Source organism: Aquila chrysaetos, chromosome 5 (genome assembly GCF_900496995.4).
Source record: "Aquila chrysaetos chrysaetos chromosome 5, bAquChr1.4, whole genome shotgun sequence".
NCBI classification, from domain to species: Eukaryota; Metazoa; Chordata; class Aves; order Accipitriformes; family Accipitridae; genus Aquila; species Aquila chrysaetos.
This window is the reverse complement of record NC_044008.1, coordinates 8,658,348-8,685,460: the sequence shown is the minus strand read 5'-3', so window position 1 is coordinate 8,685,460 and position 27,113 is coordinate 8,658,348. Positions and strand designations below refer to the sequence as shown.

Below are 27,113 nucleotides of genomic sequence, written 5' to 3'. Positions count from 1 at the left end.
AGGACTTCAAAGCATTAGAGCTGTGCATTTTGGTGCTGTGCCAGAAGAAGACACTACCAAATGTCAGAGACAGTCACCTGTACAGAGTAGCTCCAGTAGCAACTGGAATCGCACCACCACTGAATGGCAAACCACTTCAGCAGGTGCGTGTGCAAGGCTGAGCAGCCCCATTCCCCGTGCTTCCCAACAGTGCTCAGGGTGCTGGATGCTTCCAGATGTAGCCCTGTCAAGCTTTTCTCTTTTGCCTGAAAGCTGTAAACATCGTAAAGTCCACAGCGCAGTTTCTTAGCCTTAAAATAAACCATGCTGAGCTCCTCAGACAAGAAATTATTTCTGCCTTTTTTTTTTTTTTCCTCCTGTGAATTTGCTGTTGTATTTCAATACTTTTTCTTCCCCTCCTTTCAACCTCCCTCTCCAGATTTTTGTCTGGACAGCTGTCTGCCAAATCACTTCATGATGCTCCTGCTGTCAGATTTCTGCTTCTTTCATTATCCTTCCACCAAGGAAAAAAGAATTTGCTGGTAAATCAGCAATGAACACCTTCCCCACTGAGTCAGTATGTGCGATAGGCACTTTTTACAGAGACTAAAAACAACAAGAGAATGCAGAATGCTTAATTATTTTCTGGTCAGACTAGGCTATTATCGTTAATGATGATCTGGATAATTAGTTTTTAGATGTTGTGTTTAAATTAGCAGTGAGCCCAATCTGCACAGCATTTGATCCCTCAAAACCCAAGCCAGGATTCCCAGTCAATGGAAGGGCTCATGTAAAAAAAGCTGGTTTTGTGAAATAAAATTCTGACCGGAGCTGAATCTAGGATCAGAAAGTGAATTCTCCAAAGTTTGGAGGACTTTATTTGGGGTTCATGGGTTTTCATTTGAGCCACATTATCCACTCTCTCCTAGTTTACAACAGAAATTTCAAACGTATTTTCCTTGGAGAAGTTTAATGACATTGTAAAAAGAATAAGAAAAAAGCACTGTTCATTTGCACAGAGAAGCACCTGCATAGCTAATCCAAATGCCATGTTTAAAATACTTAGGTCCTCTCTGTCAGGAATATGCATGTGTAAGCAGGAATACGACTATTCAAGTGCTGGATTTGTTATTCTCTGTTTCTGAAAACTAGACCCATCTTCTGAAAATGAAGATTGGGGTCCATTCCCTGCAGTCAACTCTTAGAAACATTAAGACATTCCCTTAGGCTGGCTGGGCTTTGCATTTCCATATACACTATATTCATGTTGATGTAGGGCTTTAGCCCTATGTAAAGTTTTCTTTATGCTACCAACCCACAAGACCTCCAGATCACGGCCATGAAAGTTATTCCCAAGTTAAACCCTCATCCAGGAAAAAATGGCAGAATATAAACCAGTACTTAGCTGTCTTCTCTTCAATTCCTTGCTGTATCTCAAGTAAACTGTAGCAAAACCACTGGAGAAGGTTTAAAGGTACATTGCTGCTATCACAAAAACTAAGGCCTCTCTCCTAAGTGAGTGACCATCTGGCATGAAATTCAGAATATGTACTCATTTATCCTGGCTGTCATTTCTTCTTAGCCACACAAGTCTGCCAAGAGCTCATGGAGCCTGAAAGCTAATCACCTCCTTTTCCTTCCTCCAAGGATAAACCATCTTCCAACCAGAGTCTTAACAATAGCTTGTGACTTCCATAACCACTGAAAATGGTGCAAAATCCTTAGAAGAACTACATGTAAAAAAAAAAAACAACAACATAACACATGGGGTTCTGTCCCCCTGTACATGGACCCAGCAGGGGTATGATCAGGAGAAACGTGCAGGGGTTCACCAGGGACCACAGACCATCTATCCCATTTGTGCCGTGCTTATAGAGGAGCTTTGCATTCAACTGTGCAACAACAGCCTCTAGTGATTTTGTGCTTGTAAACTAAACCAGATCCTTATTAACAGATCTATTTTGTGAGATGGGCCACCTACCACTAGCATTTAAGCTACACGTGCACTTGCTAACTTCATGGTGCCTCCCTTAAACTCTTTCCATCTTTTATCTCTGTTCTTCCTCACCCTCGACTACGTCTCAGCCAGATCCTTGCTGTTTGTTCCTCTCTTTGTTTCTATTCCACATTCAGAAACTGAACAGCCACTAGGCTGAGATTTTCAAAGTGCCCAGACAGCACTGGACATGTCTTTCCTAGCGATTTCAAAGGGATGTGAGTACTTCCCTCTGGCTGGCTTTGAAAATCCCAAAGTAACTGATTCCTTTGCAGCCTTTTTAATTTGGGTTTGGGATTTTTTTTTTTCCCCTCCTGTGTGAGCATTTTCTCCTTTTGCCAGGGGGCAATGATGCGATTTTATAGGGATGGGTAAGTAACCCGTGAGATCACAGGTAAGAAAGAAGGAGCCCTACCATGTTACAAGTGGGAAAGGATGCAACTACAAGACAAAGTGGCCAAAAAATAGGAACTAGTTAGGGACATCCTGACATCACCCACACTCATTCTGTCCCTTCTCACTAGGACTTATGCATCAGTTAATGAGTCTCAAATAATCATATTTATCCATTATAGCTCTTTTAACTCCAGAAGTCATTTCATGCTTTTAAAGCCATCAACCCCAGTTTTAGTCCCTTTTCTCATCATGTGTAAATGTGACATGAGTCACTCACAGTCAGGTTTACCAGGTCTCAGAGAAGAGTTACACTCCTTGTGCAAAGCAAGATCTTCTGCACAGATCTCTTCTCAGGGTGCCAGCTTAGTGCTTAGCTTACTTCACTTCAACAGTTAATGCTGTATGGAGGCAGAGTGCATATGCAACAGCTCACTGTGCTATCCCCTGCAGGAAAAAAGAAAAAAAGATTTCCAAACAATTCTTCTCTCCGAGTACAATATTTATCTGCATGTCCTTCTTGGTTTATTTTTGATTACACAGGACACACATATAAAAAGAAATTCCTGGGTCCTCTGCAGAAATCCTAGATGTTATTCTGACAATATTCCCTATTTCCGATGTTCATTTCACAGATGCAATTATTTCACTGTTCAACTACTGCTTCTCTGGATGTGACAACTATTGAGTCCGCTGCAAATATTTAGCTATATTTTTCCAGCTTCATTGCCAAAATTTTCAGGAGAAGAGCAAGACTAAAAACAATGTTGACTTCTCCCCACCCGCGGCTAACAAAAAATGCCAGACATTTTTATTTGTTTGGGAACATATGGGTTTTACCTGAGTTACCTTTTGGAAGGAATTTTGTTAAGGAACAACACTCACTAACAAGTAAACAGCCCTCTTAATACCAAAGATAGAGAAATCTGATGGAAACCACTGCTTCAGTCCTGCAATGTGCCAGACAGTTACATAGGAGTACAAGCCAGGTCAGGACTCCTAAATAACTTCACTGCTCCTGGCTTAATTCCTTGCAACTGACCTTTAACGATTAAAAGGACTGGGATGTCAGCATTGTCGATGCATTCTTGGGGTCAGAGCTTGAATTCCAGCTGAAGCCAAATGGGCATTTTCGGTTGCAGGTGTTGACATAGCCCCCATGTAGAGACTGTCTTCCATAGTGCTTATTATAATACCCCAGACAAAACACCCACAGTTTTAAAATGGGCTACGGAGAGAGGACGTTCCAGATTGATAGAGGTATTTCAGTTCTGGAACCAGTAAGGAACTTCAACTCCTGATTTCCCTTTGAAAACAAAACAGAGTTTGGAGTGAAGCGTTTTCCTGGGTCTGAGCTGAGCAGCTGCATTTGCATTACTGACATCACCTCCCAAATACTCCCACATCATGTGAGTATGTCAGAAGTGCCCAAGCTAAGTCACACTGGGTCACACTGTCCCCAAGGTGAGAGCTATGTCTTTGAGCCTCCTGACTCCCAACAGGACAAGGAAAGTTATGGTGGAGCCTAACTCTTCAGTATTGGTCATCTTTATTGTCAACGATGCAGTCTGGCAGCACTGTAGGCTCACAGCATGCTGGGCAGTATCTACAGAAACATAGCCAGTAGATAGATGGAAATTACTATTTCTATTTATTCTGTTTATTTCTATTTATTCTATTCTTATTGGACTACATCTGGAATACTATGTCCAGCTTTAGGTCCCCCAATAAAAGAAAGATTTAATAAATACAGAGATGATTGTGAGGAGGAGAGTCTGGAGAACATACCCTACAAGAAGAGATGGAGGGAACTGGGTGTGTTTAAACTGGAGAAGAGAGGGTTTGGTGGGAACCTACTATCAGCTTTTCAGTATTATGCATTGGTTCTCAAGAAGACAAAGCAGGTGTCTTTACTGAGATACATGACAGGAGGATGGAAGAAAATGGTTATTAATTGAACAAAGGGAAGTTCTAACTTGACATAAAAAGTACAAGCTGGGAGCTAGGAGCACAGGGAGAGTGCACAGGCCAGTGTAGGCAGTTGACTAGAGACAGGTACCTGATTTATTCTCTACTTTAGTTTTATGCCCACCACTTATCACATACCCACATTCCAGCCCATTCAGAACCAATGTTTCTTTCCTGCTTTTCTAAAATGACACTTTCTGCTAAAATTTGTTTAAAAAATTTTTAGATTTAAGAAAAAATAAAAAGCCAAATAAGCAAAAAAAAAAAAAAAAAAATTATTGGAGCAAATGCTTTAGCTGCAGTTTGACCTGCAGCTGCCCAGATAATAACAAAAATCCCACACTGTAGATTACCATCATTTAGGAACTAGATACAGCATACGCTGGCAGCAGCACACATTTCTTCAAAACAAAAGCTCAGCTCCTGTGCTATAGCAATGACCTACATGTTAGAAAATCCTTGTGACATGGCTTTGCCATGGTCTCACTGTGGGAATCTAGACAAGCAACTTACCCTCATGAACAGAAAGACTTTTTCAGGTGACCAAAGGCAGCAACTGGATTTTCATTAGGACAGATTGCAGTTCAGAGACAGGGATTTCTCCAGTTTCTCAACAGAGACAAACCTCCTTTACCTCAATCCCATTCTGCTCAGCAGCCTAATTTACTGTCTGTTCAAAACAGCCACAGGAGCTCTTGCCTGTCTCAAAGGAGCTCTGTGAAATCAGATTCATTAAGCTGTGTTAAGTGCCATGAGATTCTCGCATGGTAAAATTTTAGAAGTGCAGAGAGCACTGTCATCTAACAAGGGGCCTCCTCTGTCCAACAAATGTGTGATACACACTTGTGTATTATGTTGGAGAAACCCTATCTGTTCTAACACTTGTGAGATTTTTTTTTTCAAAGTGTTTCCTGTGCTCCCCAGCCCCGTAACACATTCAAACAAGCCATGTAACAGCCTCTAGGCTGTTAAGGGAAATTTTAACCAAAAACATCAGAATTAATCCTGCTGCCAGCAAAGAAATTCCTACAGGGGACAGGCAAAATGCTTGACGGGATTCAATAAATCCATATATGAGTTTCTGAGACATATAGGTGTTACCTGCCTCACCCCATCTATCATCAGGACTCTTGAATGGCCAGAAGTATACTCAGAGACCAGATTCCCATGTTTGAATTAGCTGTACCTAATTCACTGCTCCTTGCAGAAAGGTATTAGGAAGCCATTTTCAGCGTTATAAACTAGATTGGCAATTTCCCACAAGTATTCGCACCGTCCCCACCGCGCAGAGAAGTAGAAGTGAGAGTTGTGGCTCCGACGTCGAGAGAGGGACATCAGTCTGCTCTGGCACTGCCCTGGTGGCTCCATTTGCTGGTGCAGCCTGTCCCTACGGAGGGACACGGCTCACACCGCGCTTTCTGCTGTGCTCATGTTGGGCAGCTCCTTACGCATCACCCGCCACCCTAGCAGCTGGGTGAAAGCCAGGTTCACCTGGGAAATGGACGATTTAGCGCAGGACAGTGGCTGCACTAATAAACCCAGCAGCGGGAGGGCAAATAAAGGTCTCCTGTCACTCTGGAAGCTGACTATCTCGACACGCTTTGTTCACAGAGAGCTGTGCAAAGCAGTTGGTTTAGGTTGCAGATACAGAACAACCAGTCTTATTTTCAAAGGTGCTGCATATCTGCAAAACCCACTGGTTTTGACAGCAAAAAAAACCAGGCTACTACTGCTACTTAAGTGCCAACATATGGATTTCAGGCTCTAATTGCATGCACCATGGCTTGATTAAATTGCTGCCTGGAGCTTTGCCAAAATAGATTATTTCACTTAGTAAAAGCTGGATCTACACTGCAATTTTGACGCTGTAGCACACATGCCAAAGCAGCATGGAGCTGCAGTGTAGGTATGCCCCAGGTGGTTCAATCTCCGTGCTCATAACTCTGGTTCACATTGCACTGTCCTCTACTACACTGAGACACTGCAGAATACACAAAGCCTTAGACATCAGCTCCTCTCCAGAACCTGTTACCTGTGCCTTTACCTTGTTGCTCATTTAATCAGGATCTGATTTTCAGAATCAGATGTTCAGATCAGCATGGAAATGGCTGGAAAAAGGGACCGTTCTGAAACTGACTGCTTCAGCACAGTGCTGGACACCTGAGCTCTTTTGAAAAATTAGTCCCTAAAATCAAGATGTTACAATATTCCAGAAAATCCCCAACTTCAGAATTTCCGGAAGAGTGTCCTGATCTGAATTAATAACAGATACAACTTCACCGAGCTCCATGATCAGTCGCAGTTCTCAGGGATGATTGGGTCACTATCCTCTATGATTAATCAGTCTTTCTTATATCTTTGAATTTTTGGTCTGTGAAAAAGCTACCATCTGGACAGCTTTGCAGTGAAGAGCATTGCAGCAAACAGCATTGCCACAGGAAAGCTTTCCCCTCCCTGTAGCACAGGAAGCAGAATTGCAGGCAGTTTGCACGACCCTAGAAGTACAGTGACCTCCACGGCTCAGGGCTCCCTTGTAAAATGGGGTTGTAGTTCTGTTTCCCTGCATATGGATACTCTGCTGCTTAGACTAAAAGAAATAAAAAAACAATAGAAAAGTTGCTATATTTGTTAAGAGTATCTTTCTGTGAGCTGAAGGCTTGACTACACACTGAATAGCACTCCTTTAGCTAGAAAATGGACTTCTATTTTAGCCAATTTTTTTTTTTTTTGGGGGGGGGGGGTGCAGAATGTTATGTGTGCATATCTTTATTATGGTTTAGCTCAAATAAAATAATTCCTGCTAGAATAAACTGAGACAAGAATAGCAATTCCAGCCCACACGGTTCTGCAAGAAATATTCCGGAATAGCTACATGGAGGACATTCTTATTACCAAATCAAAGTGCTCTTTTTGAGTGAGGACACGTAAACCAAACCATGGGGATATGTGGGCCTGTCATCAAAAGTTACAAAGCCACGGAGGCTTAACAATGCTCAGAGCATCCATTGCACCTTGGCGACAAAACAAGCCTCTCAGCCCACTCCATTGCTTTAAAGCTGTTCATTTCAATCACCACAATGGAAATTAAATGCCACATTTCCAGTATAAGGCAGTTTAATGCATGTTATCACCTAGCAGGGTGGTTAAGGACCCATCAGCTCTTTCTTGAGGGACGGTAACTTGTTCAGCCACAGCACTTCCCACCACGTGCCTACACCCACAGGCAAAACCACAGGGCATTAGCCAAAGCCCCCTGTCAGGGTATTCCTTCCAAGCAGTGTAGAAGAGGCTTTATTTTGGTTTAAACTAAAATAAACTACTGTAAGCGGTTTATTTTATGAAGACATGTTTCAGCTCCCCAGATACAGGCACCTAGAGACCTGAAATGCCAGGGCATCCCACTTGCTCTTCCCTGGTGCCCCAGAAGGACAGTAGGACATGGGTCTCCTCAGGTCCCCCGTTTCAGGTGGCCCAGGTGGTTGCGAAAGGCACTGCGCATGTACGGTTCGACAGCAGTCTGGCCCAGACAATAAATTACACCAGTTTACAGTGGGAGACGAGCCACAGAGAGACACTGGTCCGGTGTCCGCATTAAAGAACAGACAGAATCTAAATCTATAAAATCCCAAGAGATAAATGTTGCCAAAAAGCAATAAAATTCTTTTGGCTACTTTTACCAGACTGTCTATTTTGCTACTGACATCTGAGCCTTTAAAATTTGCCTTCTTCCACAACATTTTTTCAAAACAGTCCTTTGCCTTTGAATTCTCACAGACATAGTCTGTGGTCAGAGAAACATTTGGGGAAAATGTGAAAAATTAATTGATTGGGCAATTTTTAGTAAGTTTCCCTTAGGAATCTCAACTACACTATTGCTTTTCAGATGGTTTTGTCAGGCTGTACTCCAAGATCAGCTTTAAATTTAATTTACTGGGCACATCTTCCACTCAGTAAGAGCAAACTCCAAAGTCTTCCCTTTGTCATTTAAGAAGCTATCACAGGAAAAAAATGGCATAACCTTTCTTCATTTCTTTCCAGATATTGTCAGGAGCTACACTTCTATGAGAGTAACACAGTAGATTTGGGAATATTTAAGCAAGGGACATAGCAACATATGAAAAAAAACCACAAAAACCAGGACTTTGGACAACATAAATCACACAAGAAGGGCAATTAGAGATTATTAAAAGTTTTTATTATTTATGAAAAGCTGTAGGTCAACATGACATTGTGCAGCACTTGAGGAGTACTAACATGCAACAAATATGCCATCTCAGGAGGACTGCAGTCAGAACAGCTCAGAAGAAAGAGTTTAAAAGAGTAAAAAGTAGGAAAGGTGTGGAATCAGAGCTTGAATAAGTGAGGTCAGAAAGTTCTGTGAAAGACCTGTACATGTGTATCTATGATATTTGCATAAAAGAGAAATTTATGTTGTCTTAGTACATTTGGTTATCAAATACAATGAGTCTTGCAGAAGATGAATCACCCTATGAATAGGAAAGGCATGCAAATCCCCAGACCTTAGTAAGGAGCACAGGCTGAGACTGAAGTATATTGTCCATTTGTGTCAAATTCTCTGTTGGTTTACACAGACTCAGTTTGACAGAAATAAAAGGTCCATTACAGTCCCAGTAGGACCCTGGGAATTAATTGGGCTGCAGAACAGCTATTCTGCATATACACAGTGCACTGCTCTCACCAGAGTATGTTATCAACACCCTTAATCTGTGATTGTCAGAACACCTCTTACTAAAAAACACTGTTTATGCCTTTCCCTAGATTTTTCTGTTCAGTTTTATAAATAGTACTCTTTAAAAACCTGTGTTCTCCCCCTCCTCTCTAGGTGGCAAATTTGCTCAGACTCTTCCAGATCCCCCAGATAAGCTATGCCTCCACCAGTGCCAAGCTGAGCGACAAATCCCGCTACGACTATTTCGCGCGGACAGTGCCCCCAGACTTCTACCAAGCTAAAGCCATGGCTGAAATCTTACGGTACTTCAACTGGACTTACGTGTCAACGGTTGCTTCAGAAGGGGACTACGGGGAGACAGGGATCGAAGCCTTTGAGCAGGAAGCTCGCCTCCGCAACATCTGCATTGCCACCTCCGAGAAAGTGGGCCGGTCCAACATCAGAAAGTCCTACGACGGCGTGATCCGAGAGCTGCTCCAGAAACCCAACGCCAGAGTGGTGGTGCTCTTCATGCGAGGCGACGACTCTCGGGAGCTCATTGCAGCTGCCAACCGCTTCAACGTTTCTTTTACCTGGATTGCCAGCGACGGATGGGGAGCACAAGAGAGTATTGTCAAGGGCAATGAGCACATAGCTTCTGGGGCAATCACCTTGGAACTTGCTTCCCATCCAGTTAAAGAGTTTGACAAGTATTTCCAAAGCCTCAGCCCTTACAATAACAGACGGAACCCCTGGTTCAAGGACTTCTGGGAGCAAAAATTCCAGTGTAATCTCCAGAACCGAAAACCACATAAAAAGGCTTGTGACAAGCACTTCACCATCAACAGTTCCAACTACGAACAAGAATCCAAGATCATGTTTGTTGTGAACGCCGTGTATGCAATGGCCCATGCCTTGCATAAAATGCAGAGGACTCTGTGTCCAAACACCACCAAACTCTGTGATGCCATGAAGCATCTGGATGGCAGGAAGCTGTACAAAGATTATCTCCTGAAAGTAAACTTTACAGGTAATAACTTCTTTTTTGGTACATACAGAATGTCGCTGTAATTAATGAAATGTTCATCAGTCACAATAAGAGCCAGCTGAATTCCCAGTAGCACCTATTATCACAGTTCAGACCAGGGTGGTACCCAGGCAAGGCCACTCCTGTCACAAGAAGGGAGAAAGAAGGACAGGAATCTTGGTGAGAACTCTAAAAAAACAGCTCAATGCTCCTCCTGTTTCCAGCAGAAGGAATTGTTGGAGATAGCAACAGCTGGTCTTGGAAATGTTACCCTCCATCCTCTAAACTTCCACACACCAACTTCCATTTCATTCCCAGCCAGTTTGGCTTCAGCTGGGCACGTCTGGAGGCCAATGGTCATTTCACCACCTGCTACACTAGGCAACCGCCTACTATGCCTATGCGAAGATTTGGCCTTCTCTTCCTTGTTCTGTTATGAATTTACATAATAGCTGGACCATGGTCAATGGCCAATGTCCTTGCGATAGTAAAATAATAATTCCTGCCATAGAACCAGATCAGTATAAAATACTTAAATATGTGGGATAGTACATGACCTATGTTACAGAACTTTAGGCTTGATGACAAAGTATTAAAAATTAGATTAAACATGTGCAGGAGATTTGTGGAGAGAGAGTGGATGATCTGGCAATGATATGAGCAAACTTCATGGGGACTGGCTGGGCAGTACATGACATCTCTGTGGTTTTGCCATCACATATGGCTGAGCTTAGGTTTGTTATTAATGTTACACCATAACAAGGCTAAATAGATCTACAGAGGAAACAAGTGAAGTGTAGAGCATCATGTCTTTTTGTCGTTACGTGTCTAACTTTCTTCTGAAGCATCTAGGCTGAGATTGCTTTCTATGTATTATTAAACTGATATTCTCAGCTGACCGAGTTGATAGTAAGGAAACATCATGCTGTGCTTTGTATGAGAACTAGCTCCAAGAAGAATTGAAGGATAAATACGTGTATGATACAACATGCGCAGTCCCAAGAGACCATCAATAATGGTACAACTTAATAACACTGGAAAATATGTGAAACTGTCAGATTAGAGCTTGAACTTTTCCCTTCTTTAGAGGTCTTCTCAGCATTTGATTCAGACCATCTCTAGATACTACCGACCACATCCCTAGTGCTTCTCTCACTCTCAGTGGGGTATGGCTGGTGTAGCCAAGTACTCCATTCTCTTGGGCACTTGTAGACATACTTCCCAGTGCATGCTGCAGAGCTCCTTAGGACCCCTGGTTTCCCAGTATCCTGCTAGCTGACTTGTTCAGAGCACATCAGGGATTCCTGCAGCCCATGTGCCTGGTTTTCTTTACCATGGGAAATCAAGAAGGGGCAGATGGGACTGGTCGCTTGCTGCATCTTAACTTATCTCTCAGGAGGGGATTCAGGAGGACCCAGGATCTTGGACATGTTCTGGTAATATACGTTCGGTCACAAAACAAAAATAATGCGAGAGCGGCTGAAAGTTGAGATGCTTCAAAACTCTCATCTGAGCGTTTCATGCAATGCAGCTGAAGCCACGTGCCTGGCCTGAGCAATACAATGCTTGTGTGTGTCGTGCCGTTTGGTCTGCTCCTAAAGACTGCTGCATCAGTAAGGATAGTCACATACCATGACATATACAGATGCATAGGCAATGTATACATATCATACATCTTGCTGTAATTGCATTTGATTTATTTATCAATTTCACAAGCAGCACAAGAATGAAACAACCTTTTAGTCTTTAGACCTATGGAAAATAAGCAGCATCATTTCTCCTCCCCCTCCACACAGCACTTAATACATAGAAACTATTTTCTCGTTTGCCTACACTTATCCTCAGAGATACTTGCATGTCTGCAAATTGTTGAAATCAAATGTTTTTAGGAGCACAGCACTTCACAGAAGCTGGGTCCTGGCATACTGATTGCCAGGGATGGCAGTGGTGTGCAAGGTGCTTCTGCCCCTGCCAGGGAGACACTTCAGGACAGTAACAACCTACCCAAATGAGTAGGCACTTCAGTAACTTAAATTTCAATTATTTTGATACTTTTTTTGACACTCCAGGTATTTTTATGGGCTTAAATGTATACGCTCTTAACAGAGACCATCTTTAGTCTGTCGCTAGACAATCTTGGTTCCAGTACATGATTCCTAATTGTTTTTCTATTGTGCGGAGATTTTTTGAGCACCCAAGCATTTTCCTACTCAACATTTAGGCATAAAGTCAAAATAACCACCATTCTCTTTGACCAAAACTCCAAGAAAATTTTCATTTAGATACAGCCAGAAAAATTGATTTTCATTTTGACTGAAATATCTTTTTCACTTTTTATGAATTGGAAGTTGAAGCTGTTCGAGCTGAAAAAAAAAAATTCAAAACCTGTCATTGTGTAATTTTGAAAACAGAAGGCTCTTTTTTGAGCCAAATTAATTTGTTTTGAAATCAACATGGAAATCTTTGAAACTCTGAAGAGCTTTATTTTCAGTTAATTCTCATTTCGAACCTAAAACATTAAAAAACCTGTCGGGTTCTTTTCCAATGGCTTTGTTCTGTATATATTGTTACTAGCTTACAGCATGATTTGCTCATCTCCTGTTTCTTTGTTATCAGTTCTTCCATTATAATGTGAATCCTTGTTTTAATGTCAGTGATTTTTTAAGCAGATGAGTGATTTTTACGTAGTGAGAGAATCAGCAAATTTCCTATGCCTTCCTCTTTCAGAAAGGAGTGAAATTTTAATACATACAAGTCTTGTCATTGATTTCTATGGGACCCAGAATTCGCCTTTGCTCTTTTCTGGTTGAAGAAAGTCTCTGGGTGAGTTTTTAATACAATGCCAGGACCCTGCTGCATGGTACATTTGATCAATGATGCTCTCAAAATTTCCAGCTCCAAATCTGAGAAGGTATCCCCAGTACAGAGAGGATGGCATGGAAGCTACCAGCCCATCAGGTACACTGCAACCGAGTCAAGTTGGGAATTCTCTCTCTTCTTTAGCGTAGGTAGTGATCCACACCCACCAAAAGGAAGCAGGCAAGAAACAGAACAACAGTGATAACCGTATTCACACGCACACAAACAGCTATTTAAGCAATACCTCCTCTGCTGAAAAGCAGAGGTACAAATAGATGAGCCCTGCATGCATAAACCTGCAGCTTGCCATGGAAGGAATCTGACAAATGGCCCTGAACGTATTCTCCCAGTTTCCAGGAACAGGTGATGGTGCATTTCACACACACCAGTCTGAGTAAATGATAAGGTGCATTTATGTGACTGGTGTGGGTCTGTGCAATTTTAGACACTTTCCCTACGCACTTGAATCAGTTTTGGTTAGTCTCTGATTACAGTTAATGGAGGGGATCAGCACTTACAGAGTGTGGTTCAGCCCACATGAGGTAGCCCATGTGAGATATGATTTCCCCTACATCTCTTACTATTGACTACGGATGGAGCACAGAGCAACTAAGATTCTCACTTGCCATTTAGCTGAAAGCCTGCAGTGAGACTCTCAGGCACAGCAATAATGGGATCTGTAGGGAAATACTCAGGGACCAGCTAACAGCAGGGCTGGAGTAGAGGACTGGCCAGGATTTGTGTACTCTCATGCTGCCACTGCTGCTGACGTGCTGTGTGACAGGTATTTCATTAATATCTCCGGGGCCCTACTTATTTCTCCTTTTTCATTAAACTGAAATAACTCCATAGAACTGCAGTGTGGCATGAAGGCAGGGTGAGATTTCATTCCTTATTGTCTGTGAGATACACCGAGCACATAATTTTCTTGCAAGTCAATAAGATGTATATGACAAATGTCATGATATCCTGAATCTTTTCAGTAAGGGAGAAAAGAGATGCCTGTGCCTGATTCCCACTTCCAGTAGCAGGATCTGAGAATGCAAAGCCCAGCCCCTAGATAAATACACTCACTCCATCTCAGTGCTTGTTTGGCCTTTCAAAGAGATATAGGCTGGTTCATCTTCTTGATCTTCCCATCCTCTGCATTCTCTCCTGAGGGCACAAGTGCAGCACTTGATGTTCTGAATTGTGATGCTTTTCTGCTGATAAAGAGATGCTGGTTCAAGAGGCTGTTAGTTTGTATTACCAGAACAACAGAGAAGTGCTGAACAAAAATAAAGGGCTCCATGGGAGAGAGCACAGAGTAAACTCACCTTCTCGCCAGCACCCAGACATTGCTTGGTGGAGGGCAGCGTGTGGAGGGGACTCTCGGGAGGGCTGTGAATCCAGGGACGAACCCCAACACGAGGCAGAGCTCCACACATCCAGAAGCCTCCCTCCCTCAGAGGGATGGAGGGGCCAGTGCAGCAACCAGCTCTGTTAACTGTTTTAGCTCCTTTAAGCCACCAGGATGACACAGAAAAGCAGAGTTTTTGCCCACAGCGCTACTGCAAGCCTCACAACATTTGACATGTGCCAGGGCAGTGAACGTTAGCAGGGGCAGCGTGAAAGGGGTGTCCATCATTTGGGATAAAGTGGCAGGGTCTTGCACAGCTGTGCCCCAGATGTTGCTGCCTAGTGTAGCTGCTCCTCTGGGGCGTTGGGCTCCAGGTTGGCCAGGGGTGAGGAAGGACAGCAGTGACATTCAAGGACCAGCATTATCTCCATCTGGCCCAGGGTTGCTGATCTGGCTGTGCAGGATGGCAGCCTTGTCACCCAAGGGTGCAGGACTGGGCTCCAGCTTTTCCCACTACAGTTAGCAAGGCTGATGGTATTGCAAGACTAATTCTGCTGTGAGTCTAGCGTGGGAGCGTAGAGGCAGAGGGAGGTTGGATTTAGGGGTGTATGCATGTCCACCTGTCTTCTGCGCCTTTCTGAATCTCCGCAGCAAATGGTAGGAGGAATTTGGCTAAAGTAGTAATCCTGGAAAACAGATCATTAAAGATTGTAGGCAACACATATGTTTATAGTACTCCGTGACTTTTCCTACCCCTTTCTTTCTCCACAGCTACAAGACTCACTGTCATGTCCCTCCCTGTATTATGTTCAGAAATCCAGCTCTTCTACAGCAAAGCCTACATCATCAAATCTAGCTTATACTGGGCAAAATCTTCACCTGTGGCTAACCAGAATGACTACCCAAAATGAGAAAAGGGTTGCAAGTCAGGTCTGATTTGTCTCCCTTCATCCCCTGGACTCTATGACAAAACTTTTTTTCCCACCTGGTTCTAAGTTTCTGCGTGGTTTATTTTCTTTCTTCCTCCCCACTCTGCCCCAGTCAACACTCAAATAATATGAAGCAGAAACACAAACTCACCTTCTCATTTACTCTTGCTGGTGACTTCCCTGGTGGGAACATACTTTCACAGACCACTTCCATCGTAACTGTTCCACCTAAGTAGGAAAGAGCTTAAAAGTCATGGTCTGCAACAGTGAGATGTCACCTCACTTCTGAGCACAGCAGCATTGCAAGGTCCCTGCTCTGGGATTTAGCCATAAATGTTTCCTGTCAAAAGTCCACTTGGAAGCTCACTGTCCTGCCAGGCTTGCATACAACACAGATCAACAAAGGATACATCTGCGATCACAAGCAGATTATGGATGCAGAAACTTCAAAGGCCAGGTAGAGATTTGCAGCAGGGAGTACCTGTCAGTAGATGTGCGGGCTCATATCCCCGGCTCTGCAGCAGGGGGTCCTGCTACTCCATCATCTCACCCAACGAGCTCCTGCTCATCAGGTCAGATCCTCTTCACCTCCAGCACTCAAACAGTCAGCTGTAAGGTCCTCCTGGCCTTCCTTGTGATGCTTATTTGTAAAATAAACCAGAACACCGCTTTCAGCTGAAGGTAAAAATTTCATGGGCAGAAGGCATCTAATACCTTGTTAATCGTAAAAGTTTTAAAAGTGTAATTCATGATGGATTTGTGGCCAATAAAACCAAGGAAAATGTAGAGTGAATTCCCCAAGATATTTATTTAGGATATACATGAAAAAGATGTGTAGGTTTTATAGGAAAAATTACTGCCTTTTTCCTGGGACCACAAATGTATCATAGCATTTAAAACCTTGAGAGCAGCTAAGGGACAGTCTCTGAAAGTACACTTGAGACTTGCTATTCCAGAGCAGAGGAACAGTTGAACCTGCACAGTATTTTCCCATATTTCTCTCTGTATTAGTGTTACATTGGTATGTACACAGACAGAGCTCTAGCGAGATTTTGACAGCCTGGTTTTCCTGATGACACCCTCCACTTTCTTCTTCCTCCAACTGCTGCTTTGCAGACCTGGCTGCTGGTGGGGATCTGCAGTTCCTTTCCTTGGAGCAAATTTACCTCTCCAAGAGGTTTCTGGGCAGAAATCTCTGCTTAGCCTTCCTGAAGCTTTTAATATGTGTATATAGTCATATATTTATGTACTTTGTTTATGTACATGCATATTTTCATACATATATATTTCATTGTGTATAATATAGATTCATAATATATGGAATTGTAAAGTTAAAAAATAAATCAGGTTGCAAGGGCCCTTAGGAGGTCTCTAGTCCAATATCCTGCTGAAACCAGGGGCAGCTGCGCAATCAGACCAAGTTGCTCAGGGCTTTATAGATGTAAACTGGCTAAAATTAAAATACTACAGAACCTTTTCATCCTCTAGTTTAGGTTTGAGGTGTCACGATGGCAAACAATCCGATCTGTACTCTGGATGTGTTGTGTGTCACACACTGCACCGTGTAAACTGAATACTTGGGCTGGCAGCAAGACACAGACATCGTCATCTCTAGGGCACAACTTCCAAATAAAATTTTCATTAAAACTTCTCTTGCCATGATGGCAGGTCAGTGACCTACCTGTTAATGGTGTCTGTTATCTAGCCAGAGACCATCATAAAATGCTGCCTTTTCATGCTTTCATTTGGTACTAATTAACGGTAATTAGCCTGAGCGAGCAGGAGCAGAGGTTGAATTGCGTCCTTACCTCTTGAGATAAGCTCCGGCAGCAGAAGCCAAGGTGTGCTGGACCACTGTTTCCCATCTAACTTGGGAGCAAGGTGCTTCTGCCTGCTGCCACCACTCTTCTGCCTGACCTGGGTGCTGAGCTCCCATAGACAAAAAGACGGGAAATTCAGCATTAGCAGGACACAGAGCGGCAACAACTTTTCTTCATAGTCCTCAGGAAGATTCTGGAAGCGTGTCACCTTTGGCCCTTACCCAGCCGGGTGCCATTCCTGGAAAGTCTGCAGAAACCACAGGCCAGCAATGGCCTCAAACTTGTTATAGCAGCATATTTAGGTGAAGGTGCTTTGACATCCCTAAAATAGCAAATAGCTCTCCATCTCAGTTTCCTTTACCTGAATATTTATACAACACACCACTTCAGCTGAGCTATGAAAACCTGTACATAAAGTTATATAGTCTGTGCCTTGTATGTAATTTACAGTCAGCTGCTTTTGTCATATTGATAATGTAGCCTTTAGGCATCTCAGATATCTCTAGAGTACGCAGCGCCTGTGCGGGTGTGTAAATGAGGATGAGATTAGACACCCTGTGTTTACGGAGAAACACATGACTGAAAAACTGAGCAATGATTTTATTTCAGATCACATATTTGAGAGACAGAAGGCTCGGTAACCTAATTTCTCTAAATCACAGACTTCTGTGTTTGCCTGCTGCCTGTTTTATAATAGTAATTATTTCATCTTTCGTTTCTCTGGCAAATGTCATGTGAATCCCAAACACTGAGGGTCTGCACAGTCAAAGTGCTCGGAGAAGCAGGAAGAGTCGTACAGCCTTTTCATCACCCAACCAAGCACACTCACTTTTCCAGTCCCACTGGTCTTTACAATAGGGGAACAACTCAGGACATACCATGAGATTATATTCTTATTCTTCATGCAGATTTACCTGTGAGAGACATCCACACATAACCAAAAAGGTGTCAGGTCTGCTTCTTTCTCTTTGTGACCTGGAAGGACAAGATATCATGTGAGAAAAGGCTTTGGTTCAGGAGTCCTACCCCTTACATTTTAGCATCTAATTTGGCTCTGAAAAGCCAATGGGAGGACCAGATTCTTCTCTATTACCTGCAATGGAAGAGCACTTTAGCACTTCCAGAACTGATCTCAACTAGTCTCACTTGCATGCTGGGGTGCTATTTTAGGGGCTGAAAAAGGCAGAGGCTGTGCTCAGAACACGACCACAGCAGAGTTAATGAGGATGAGGACAAGGACATGAGAAGGAGATTGCATAGGGACACACTGGCACAGTGTGATACATTGGGAAAATAAATTACTCTTTTGAGTAATCCAGGTGTGTCCTGAACTTCCAGTGAGTCCCCGAGAAAACTGGTCTTTTCAAAAGGTGATGAAGAAAACTACAGAAAGTCACAAACCCAGATGTCTAATCCCAAAGATAAGTAAATGTTATGTTATTTTTACCAAACCTCTATTTTTCTTGGCAGCTAATAATTATCCTAGAAAGGCAGAACTGAAAGCATAATCTGTAGAAAAGTATCTTTTCTCTTGAAATAACCTTAATATCACTACACTCCTGGAAGACAAGTTTGCTTCACCCAGTAGAGCACAGTGCAAAAATATTCCCAGGCTGACACTGACTAAATGGGAACTGGTACCAAACCAGTAGAGCTGCATTAACATGCCACTAACATTCAGGCCAGCTTGGTGCTGCAATCTAGACATGGATCTTGGTCTGAACCCTGCATCACTTCCACGTAGCATGTTTCCAGGCAAACCTGTCACAAGATGACTGCTATACTTGTACTTGTTAAACTGCAGCCCAGATGAGCATGTGAATCTATTTCAGCTTTCTGCCTGAACTATTCCCTTCCAGCTTGTCTGGCCCATTTCTGACTCCCAGTGCAGAAAAAAGCAGCTCAGTGACACAGTCATGTTTCTCTATCTAAAAGCAAGAAAGGAACTCAACCCAATCTCTGAACATCCCTTGTGTAAATTTTTGCACTAACACAGATTTTTCCCAAATATTCACAGCCTTTCCCTTTGTGCAGGTAGTCTCATGAATCAAAAGAAGTACTTAAGGCAAAAGTTTCAGAGGAATGACTGAAAGGATTTCCTACCACATATTCACCTTTCTTATTCATTCAAGTGTTAGTATTTTTATTAAAAAAATTACTGAAGCCAGTAGTTCACACCTACCTTCTAAAAGAGAATTCAAAAAGCAATCAGCTCTGCACTTTCATGGAGCAGAAACTCCTTTTATATATGAGTACTCTTCACAAACTGACCTTCTACCCAATTCCTGTCAACTGCAAACTGGATGGACCTGGCAGACAAATGTGTTAAAGGGTGACTTTCTTTTATTTCCTCATCTGTTAGAGCTATGCATCTAAACACCTCTAAAAGCATCTCAGAAAACCTCTGCTTTGGCATCACTGCAATATTTATGGCTATTTTGTTAGCAGATACAGAATATAATGTAAAGAGATATTTCATTGCTGTTATCTGAGTGAGTCATTTCCTTTTGTTTCCTTCTTCCTGCTATGAAAGTGAATTTTGTCTGAGGATATAAGTGAATACAAAGAATACTAAAATTCTCCAAGGCAGGGGGAACAACACACATATTCATGCACAAGGGTATCAGAAGCAGAGAAACTTCTAACAAAAATGTCCACAAAATCCTAGCTGTAGCGCAGCTTAGCCAAAAGAGCAATCCTTTGATTTGCTTTCTCACCTCTTGCTCCAGCCATGGAGCAGTAAATCAACATCAACTCACCTGCTCACTGTTGGGATGCAAAGGGGTTCAGCACTAAGCCAGAAATGACAATATCTCCAAATATAAGTCCTTAAACTTAAGGCATGTAAATCATAAAATAATTACCAAGATCATTAAGTTGGCTTGTAGGGTCTCCACACCAAAACTCACTATCTCCTTAGTGCATTGGAAGAACAGCACAGAGCCAAAAACAGTGGTGAGGTGAATGGTGGCTGCAAACACCCAGTAAATAGAAAGCAGCAGTTAATGTAGCTCACAGTCTGAAGGTCCCTGCCCCCTCAATCCTACATCCACTTTTCATCTCCTGCAGTTTTGCTGTTCTTGTTACAAGCCCATCTTTCTACTTGCCAATATATGAATCATCTCATCTTTTCTAGACTAATGACACATATATATCTAGCACTTTTCCTACAGAAGAAATTCAAGAGTATTTCTGAAGGCTGAGAGATATTCACTTTCTAAATGTGTATGTGGAATTGCTCCTCAATTCAATACAGGTTTCATGCAGTACATTTTTCTATTTGCTGCTATACACAGATTCCAGACAATTTGATGGACAACAGAATAAGCTAATGCAGCAATTCCTTTGTACATATGAAATATTTACCACTTCTGCGGCTGAAATATGAGGCTCAGCTAAGAAAACACAGTAGTTTTAGCCAGGGAAGGAATTGCACCATGCTCAGTGGAAACAGGGAAACTATTAGTGTGAGAAAGCTGAGCGAAGCACAGCCTTGAAAAAAGTCCTCACACAGAAAGTATGTGCCACAGAAATCCTGTGTAACTCTGCAGCTGAAAGCACATGGACTTTCAGGGTGGACTGTGATTCCTAATGGCTGCACCTGACATCACTTTGATTCCATGACTCAGCATCAACCACACTGTTGTATGGGAAGTTTGGATCAGAAAACACACACATGTGCACACACACACGCTCACAAGAGCACTCACTCACTGTTATTTAGAATTCGGATTTACTTAACCCAATTCTACAGTAAAAGATAATACTTGATGTATGATTGTTGACTTTGCATTGGCAAAAAGTGAACAGCAAAATCAAAAAGCAGTTATCTTTTTCTACTGAAGAGGAGGAAGAACCTCCTGGTGTTTAGGTAGCAGCACTGATGAGTTGCAGCATCCATAACCAAGGAGCAGTCCCAGAGTGATTCTTCTCTCAGTTTTCCCTTTGTTCCTTTTCTTGCAAAGGACCTTACCATCCTTGTAGCTTCTTATCTTTTTTATCTTCTCACCATACACTGGATGTTTTGCATATGCTGTATACATGTTCTTTCTATTGATTATGCCCTAAAAACAACCCCCCTTGTTGTCAAGTTTGAATTTCTTTAGTTATCAGTAGCTGACTGTTAGTATGTAGCTCTGAAGCCTCAAGTATCTTCCTGTGCTTCTGCTACAGAACTGGCCTGCTCTCTTCCTGTGGGAACACTTTCTCTGTGGCTCTTTATCCTTTACAGTAGGTCTTAAATTTGCTACAAAACACTAGAAAATGCTTGATCATATGCAGAACTGTATGGGATCAGATTGCTGGACTCTTCTAGTCTAAGCAGCAATGACATAGTTGCCCCTAACAGCAGAAGGTTGTGCTCTTGAGGTCCCTTCCAAGTCTATTCCTTTGACATAAGTAACAACACATCATGTGCCCCTATAAATAATTTTTACCTATACTTTCTCTGAATGTAGAGGTTTTCCTCCGTATTTATCAATGGCCCTGATGGATGGAGCAGCTGATCACTGCTCCAAGATCTTGATGCCAGCTTGGGAGCAGAGATTGGCCTGCTGTGCCAGGACAGATCTCCACCAGACAGTGGCAAATAAGACACTGTATGAAACTGCTATTGGGAACTGACAAAAAATGTGCTGAAAAAGTTTGTTACACTTCCTGTATTACATTTGCACATCTATTTGTATAAATAGCTAATGGCTAGTTAATGGTCCAGTAACTGAAAGAATAAAAAGCCCATCTTTAAAGGCTCTTTAGAGAAGAAAATATCTCAAGTCAGATGAAGGTTTGTGGCAGTGCTGTTAATGTCCTTTCTAGATCTCTGAAACACTTTATCAGTCTAAGCCTATCAATGTGTCTCTGCTTCCACCATTAAACAGGCAAATAAATCAACATTTTCTTTTTACGTTTTCCCCTGAGGTCCAGTGATTGCTGTTGCTGTTTCTGAACTGATTCAGTGGAGCAAAACATTAGCAAAAATGATTCTATGCTCTCAGCTTTATCTTTTCTTCCTGAGAGCAGAAGAATTTGCAAGTATTAATAGGACATGCAGCTTGCATGTTGTAGGGTAATGCATGCCAATGAACACTGATGATGTTGGAAGAGGTGACGTGCTACCCTTGCACCTGGTGTGTGATATGCATGAATAACCTTAAAAGCTAGGAGTTCTTACCCTTTATCTCACTATCTTTTCACTGAAATTCATTGTTGTGAGTAGCCCACTTTCACCTCTCGATTGGCTGACTCAGCGTTTGGTCATACATGAGATATACTGTATTGAATATCGACTTAACCTGTCATTTTAGTAGATGTGCATTTCTAGCCATCACATTGTTATATGGAAATGAGTAAAAAGAAAATCCAGACTCAAACCTTTACAAAGGAAGATGAGTCACATTTAATGTGTGTGGTGGGCCTTACTGAAAGCATTAGTTGTATGATTTCTCCATCAGTGGCCAAAATTCAAGCCAGCCAGCTTTCATATCTTCTTTGACGCAACTCACTTTGTAGTCTAGTAACTGGAGAACTATCGATGGAGGAAGCTACCCACCTTCCTGATGGCAACTCCTTATAGCCAGAGCCCACCTTTGGAGGTGTCTATTTCTCTCCACTGCCTGTAGGAGCTCTGTAAGAAAACTACACTCCCAATATAGACACTCTAATTACATTTTGGTTAAAGAAATTTACAACACTTTTTTCATGCACATATTATATTCACAGAGAAAACTGATGCACTCCAGAATCTTACGCCATAAGATGTGTGAAACATTTACATTTCCAGCTGAACTCTGAGCCTCCTTTGTCTTCCACCAACGTTATTTCAGGTGTGCCAAATACTATAACTGAGCTGCATAATAAGTCTGAGCATAAAGGTTCCTCTCTGTGTTTCACTGTAGCATTGTTTCTTTATTCCAGCTCTGAGCATCCTGCAACTCCTTTTTTTTCCACAAAATGTTCAACAAATTTGAGCTTCAGTTATTTCAGAAGTATGTTCTCCTTAGAATTCACTAGTTATGGTTTTATTTTCCTACTGGAAATACAATTTCATTTTGCAAATCACCTCATTATTAGCAATTTGTAGGGTGATTGCTGAGAGTTTTCAGTAGCTTCTTAACAAAAGTAATAGCATAGAGTCATAAGATTTGTAGGAAGAGGCAATACCTTTATTAGACTGCCCACATACCTGGAAAAAACAGAGAAGCTTTTGGCATAACATCTCTTTGCCATATCTTGTTTTGCATCTTGATCAGATCTTGTGTTTCTAAACTATATACTTTTAAATAAGCGAACAAAAAGCTCTCAGCAATTACTCTGTAAATGGATAGTAATGAGGCTGTTTGCAAAGTGAAATTGTGTTTCCAGGAGGAAATAAAAACCTGATCTACTGAATTCCAAGCAGAGCTGTTCCTTCAAAATAATTGAAGGTCAAATTTATTGAGCAATGTTTCTGATGACCTAATGAAGTGACCTTGTGCCTGAAAGCTTGTGCACTTATTCCATCTGTAGACTAGTCTAATAAAAAATACTGCCTTTCTAATGGGCTTGAAGTTTCTTGAATCTTAGACCATCACAGCTACAGTATTACTACCACTAAATAAAAGTACTGCACTATAAGTAATTAAATCTATGTCAACCCACCTGATTTGGGAGTGTCTTCATATCACATCAATTAGGAAATAGCAGCCAGAGGGTCTATTTCATGGTTCATTTGGTTCTGATCTCTAAGGGCAAACTATCTAACTAAATTATTCAGAGCACTGTCTGGAAACACCTCTCTAATCCTCAAGTCCCCACAGAGGAGAGAATGTTTTAACCAACTTCCTTTAATATCTTAATAACTGAATCCATTCATACTTCCTTCAGGCTGACAAAGAAGAACAAAAAAATATTATTAGGTATTCAACGCTTCCTTAGCCATCAGCTACTATATGCAATCTGGGGGTGGAATTAGCACCCTATGGAATGGTGCCTCCAAAAAGAGGAAGATTCATGCCCCTGTGACATAACTGAGTCCCTCACTTAGTACAAAAGTGAATTTTAGCAAAATTAAAACACAGCTTCAACCTCTTTCAGCTGCACCCTGGAGGTACTGAGAAGAGAGGGGTAAGGCAAAGCACCAGCTCCCAGCACTGACGTTAAATGGGAATGTCCCTCACCCAGAAGTCCAAATCGGACACAGGGAACTCATAACCCTGGGACAGGCAGAAAGTTCCAACCAAAATCTCAAGCTCTGAAAGCAACGTTAATGTTCAGCAACTGGCAGATAACTCACCAGCCAACTCATTTTTTCCTTAGACGAAAATATTTCAAGAAGTACCAAAGGCCAGCCCAGAACTTATCGTTCCAGCTCCCAAGCTTTTGTGTTGTCAACTTAACAGTGGTCATAATTCTTCATAATGTGAATGGGTTCCCCTTGCTTCTGTTTACAAAATAACTAGTTGGCCTGAGGGAGGAGTTAGGCAGTTTAAAGTCAGGGTTTAATTTCCTTTGTAATTGCAAGATGATTGCTAGTATAAATTACCTTGCATGCATTTTGCCTCTTGTGTCAGCCATTTCCTAAAGTGGATAATCTTAAATTAAAAGAATGGTATCAATTGAAAGGCATTGCTATGTTGGAATCTCACAAATCATTCGTATCAATTATCAACCTAGCAGACTTATTAAAAAAAGAAAAACGCCTTGGATGCTTGTCCATGAATGTTTGATTTATTTTGAAGTTAGACTAATGAAACCATAACTGAAAAAACTTCAAGAAATTTTCTTAATTTCAGGGGATATGTTTTGTATTTTTAAGGAGAAATATAATGACTGCAAAACATTTTCATGTTTTCTGCCTTCCATGCCTCAAAATCCAAATCCTTTAAGATATCAGAAATTCCCTTTTTAATTCCTTAAATTTCCTTAACAAAATGACAGTGATTTCATAATTTCTTTGATGAAGGTTTGTAACTTACTGTCTATCTAGTTCATTCTCCCCAAGTCCTAAAGACCACACATATGCCTAAGGGCCACACAAGCAAGAGGACAACACACACCTGAAAATGTAAAACATTATGCTTGAGGCAAGCATTTCACAAGCAAGTTAGCTAGGGAGTTCTCTGTTCAGCCAGGCTGAGGATAATGACAAGCTGAATGAATTCTGATCTTTCGGACCCTTCTTAGTTTATTTTGCCAGCATGCACATCACTTTTCTCCTGGACTGTTCTCTCCGATAGCCTCCGCTGCAGTCACAGCAGCCTGTGCAGACAGCCTGCCGGAGACACCCCTTCGCAGGTACATTGCGGAGAGCTTGTACAAGCTGCTACCACTTGGCACTCCAGCTGTGAGCCTTTCTGTTCCAAATATCAGTGATATTCATCTCACCTCACTTCAGATACCTATATTGTAGATGTATTTTAGCTAGTCACTCTCATTATGGTCAGCAGAAAAAAAAAAACAGGTACAGTTCAGTTGAGCTATCCTAGATATCTAATCTAAGGTGAACCCCAGAAACACCCATTCTTTTTTGTAGGACAGAAGCTTGGGATAACTAACTCATGTGCAGATACCCATGTGATAGATCTTTGCAACTAGGCCTGGGGAAATGTTTCTGTTTCCGACTACTGCAAATGCTGTGGGAGTCTATGACATGTGTTGAAATTCCCCACAGCAAGTTTCTAACCTGAGAGACACCATAGAGGTGAATGGAAAATCTGTAGACAACAGATAGGAAAATTACATTTGTAGAAGACTAATCAGTCTCACTCATTTCTTGAGTGAGAAGAAGCAATACCGCATATGACCCCAACACATCCAGAAACGATGGTGCAGAGGTTAAAAGTGACTACTTGTCTCTGTGAAATCTGATATTTTAAGCCCGTTCATTATTTATTAATTGTGGAGAGGTATGATCTAGTGACACTTCACTCTGAGCTTTCTGTATACTAAATTTTAAATTGCCAAATTTCAACGTCCCTCCTACCGATCAGGTGTGAAAACAGCTGCGTTATGCTGAGATGGAAACAAGAGTGGGTGTGTCAGATGTCCATTACTTGGTCTGAATGTTCAGCCAAGCAGAAATAAGTCACTTTGACCTCAACAAACCATATCTAGCTGGCAATAAAAGAAAAAGAAAAGATATATGCATTTTCAGGGTCCTTTGTGATACTTTTCAAGATAAGGCATCCTACACGCAGATGAGCCCGTTGGACAAACACACCATATCCTGTTATATTATTATCAAAGCTCTTCCTTACAGTGCTTTAAAAAGGCATTGCCCAGGATATGTAACAGGAAGGAGTAGGGGGCATTAAAAAAAAAAATGTATTTTTCCATTACATAAACAAATGTCTTGTTTTTCAGTCTTAAATCAGAAGTTCAGAGTTTTTGCAGCACCATCTAGTGAGACTAAGGAGGTTTTACTCAACTTTTCAGAAGCTCCAGTCTGTTCCCTCTTTACATTTGCATTTCTTTTTAACCATGATCTCCTTACAGTCTATTGGTTGAAAGTCTTTGGGGTCAACAAGCTGTTGAAGAAGGTGCCTTTGGTGCACACAATAGTCCTTTTCACATTTCTTTCTGAACCACACAAAATCCTACAGCTTTGCAAACTGCCGAGCTGAAAAACTGCAGAGCTTTCATCAAGCCTTGTTATTAATGAATTGCCTCCTAGCTAGTGAGCCGTGCCTCTGATCTGTACCTTGTTTTGAAAGAATACACTCTGCAAGCAAAGAACAGATGTGTGTTTTATTGGATGTGAAGGATGTTCTTAGATGTAGGCATACCTGTCATCATTCCTACCAGGAAGTGTTACTGATGATATTTTCTATAAGGCAACACCTATACACTCAGCTCTGTGCCAGACGCATGCAAGACTCTGTATGCAAAATATCCTTCCTGGCCCAAAGATGCTGCTGGCAAACAAAACTCGGTCTGATTCCAAGCCAGTTAAGATGACGCTTATCTTTTCCTAGGCTGCTCTGCCTCTTAAAAGTTTTTCAGTGCCTAATTAGGATTAAAACTGCTTTGTTTTCCTCATCTACTCATCTCTGATTAAAAAATCCTGGAGTACTTTTCACCCAACTGAGCCAATGTGCAGAATCAGAAGCATTTCAAAAAAGATTTCCCATACCACCTCTTAAAATAATGTTTTTGCCC

At 41.8% G+C, this 27,113-nt stretch overlaps 1 protein-coding gene across 5 annotated transcripts in view; it reads left to right on the top strand.

Moving 5' to 3' along the window:
* The window catches only part of GRM3 (glutamate metabotropic receptor 3), a 107,077-nt gene that overhangs the window by 64,623 nt on the left and 15,341 nt on the right, over nucleotides 1-27,113 (top strand). For all 5 annotated transcript variants that reach the window (XM_030015562.1, XM_030015560.1, XM_030015559.1 and 2 more), the window contains one exon: nucleotides 9,180-10,035. In XM_030015562.1, coding sequence (XP_029871422.1) covers nucleotides 9,180-10,035 — 856 coding nt within the window. The remainder of the gene's footprint in view (nucleotides 1-9,179; nucleotides 10,036-27,113) is intronic.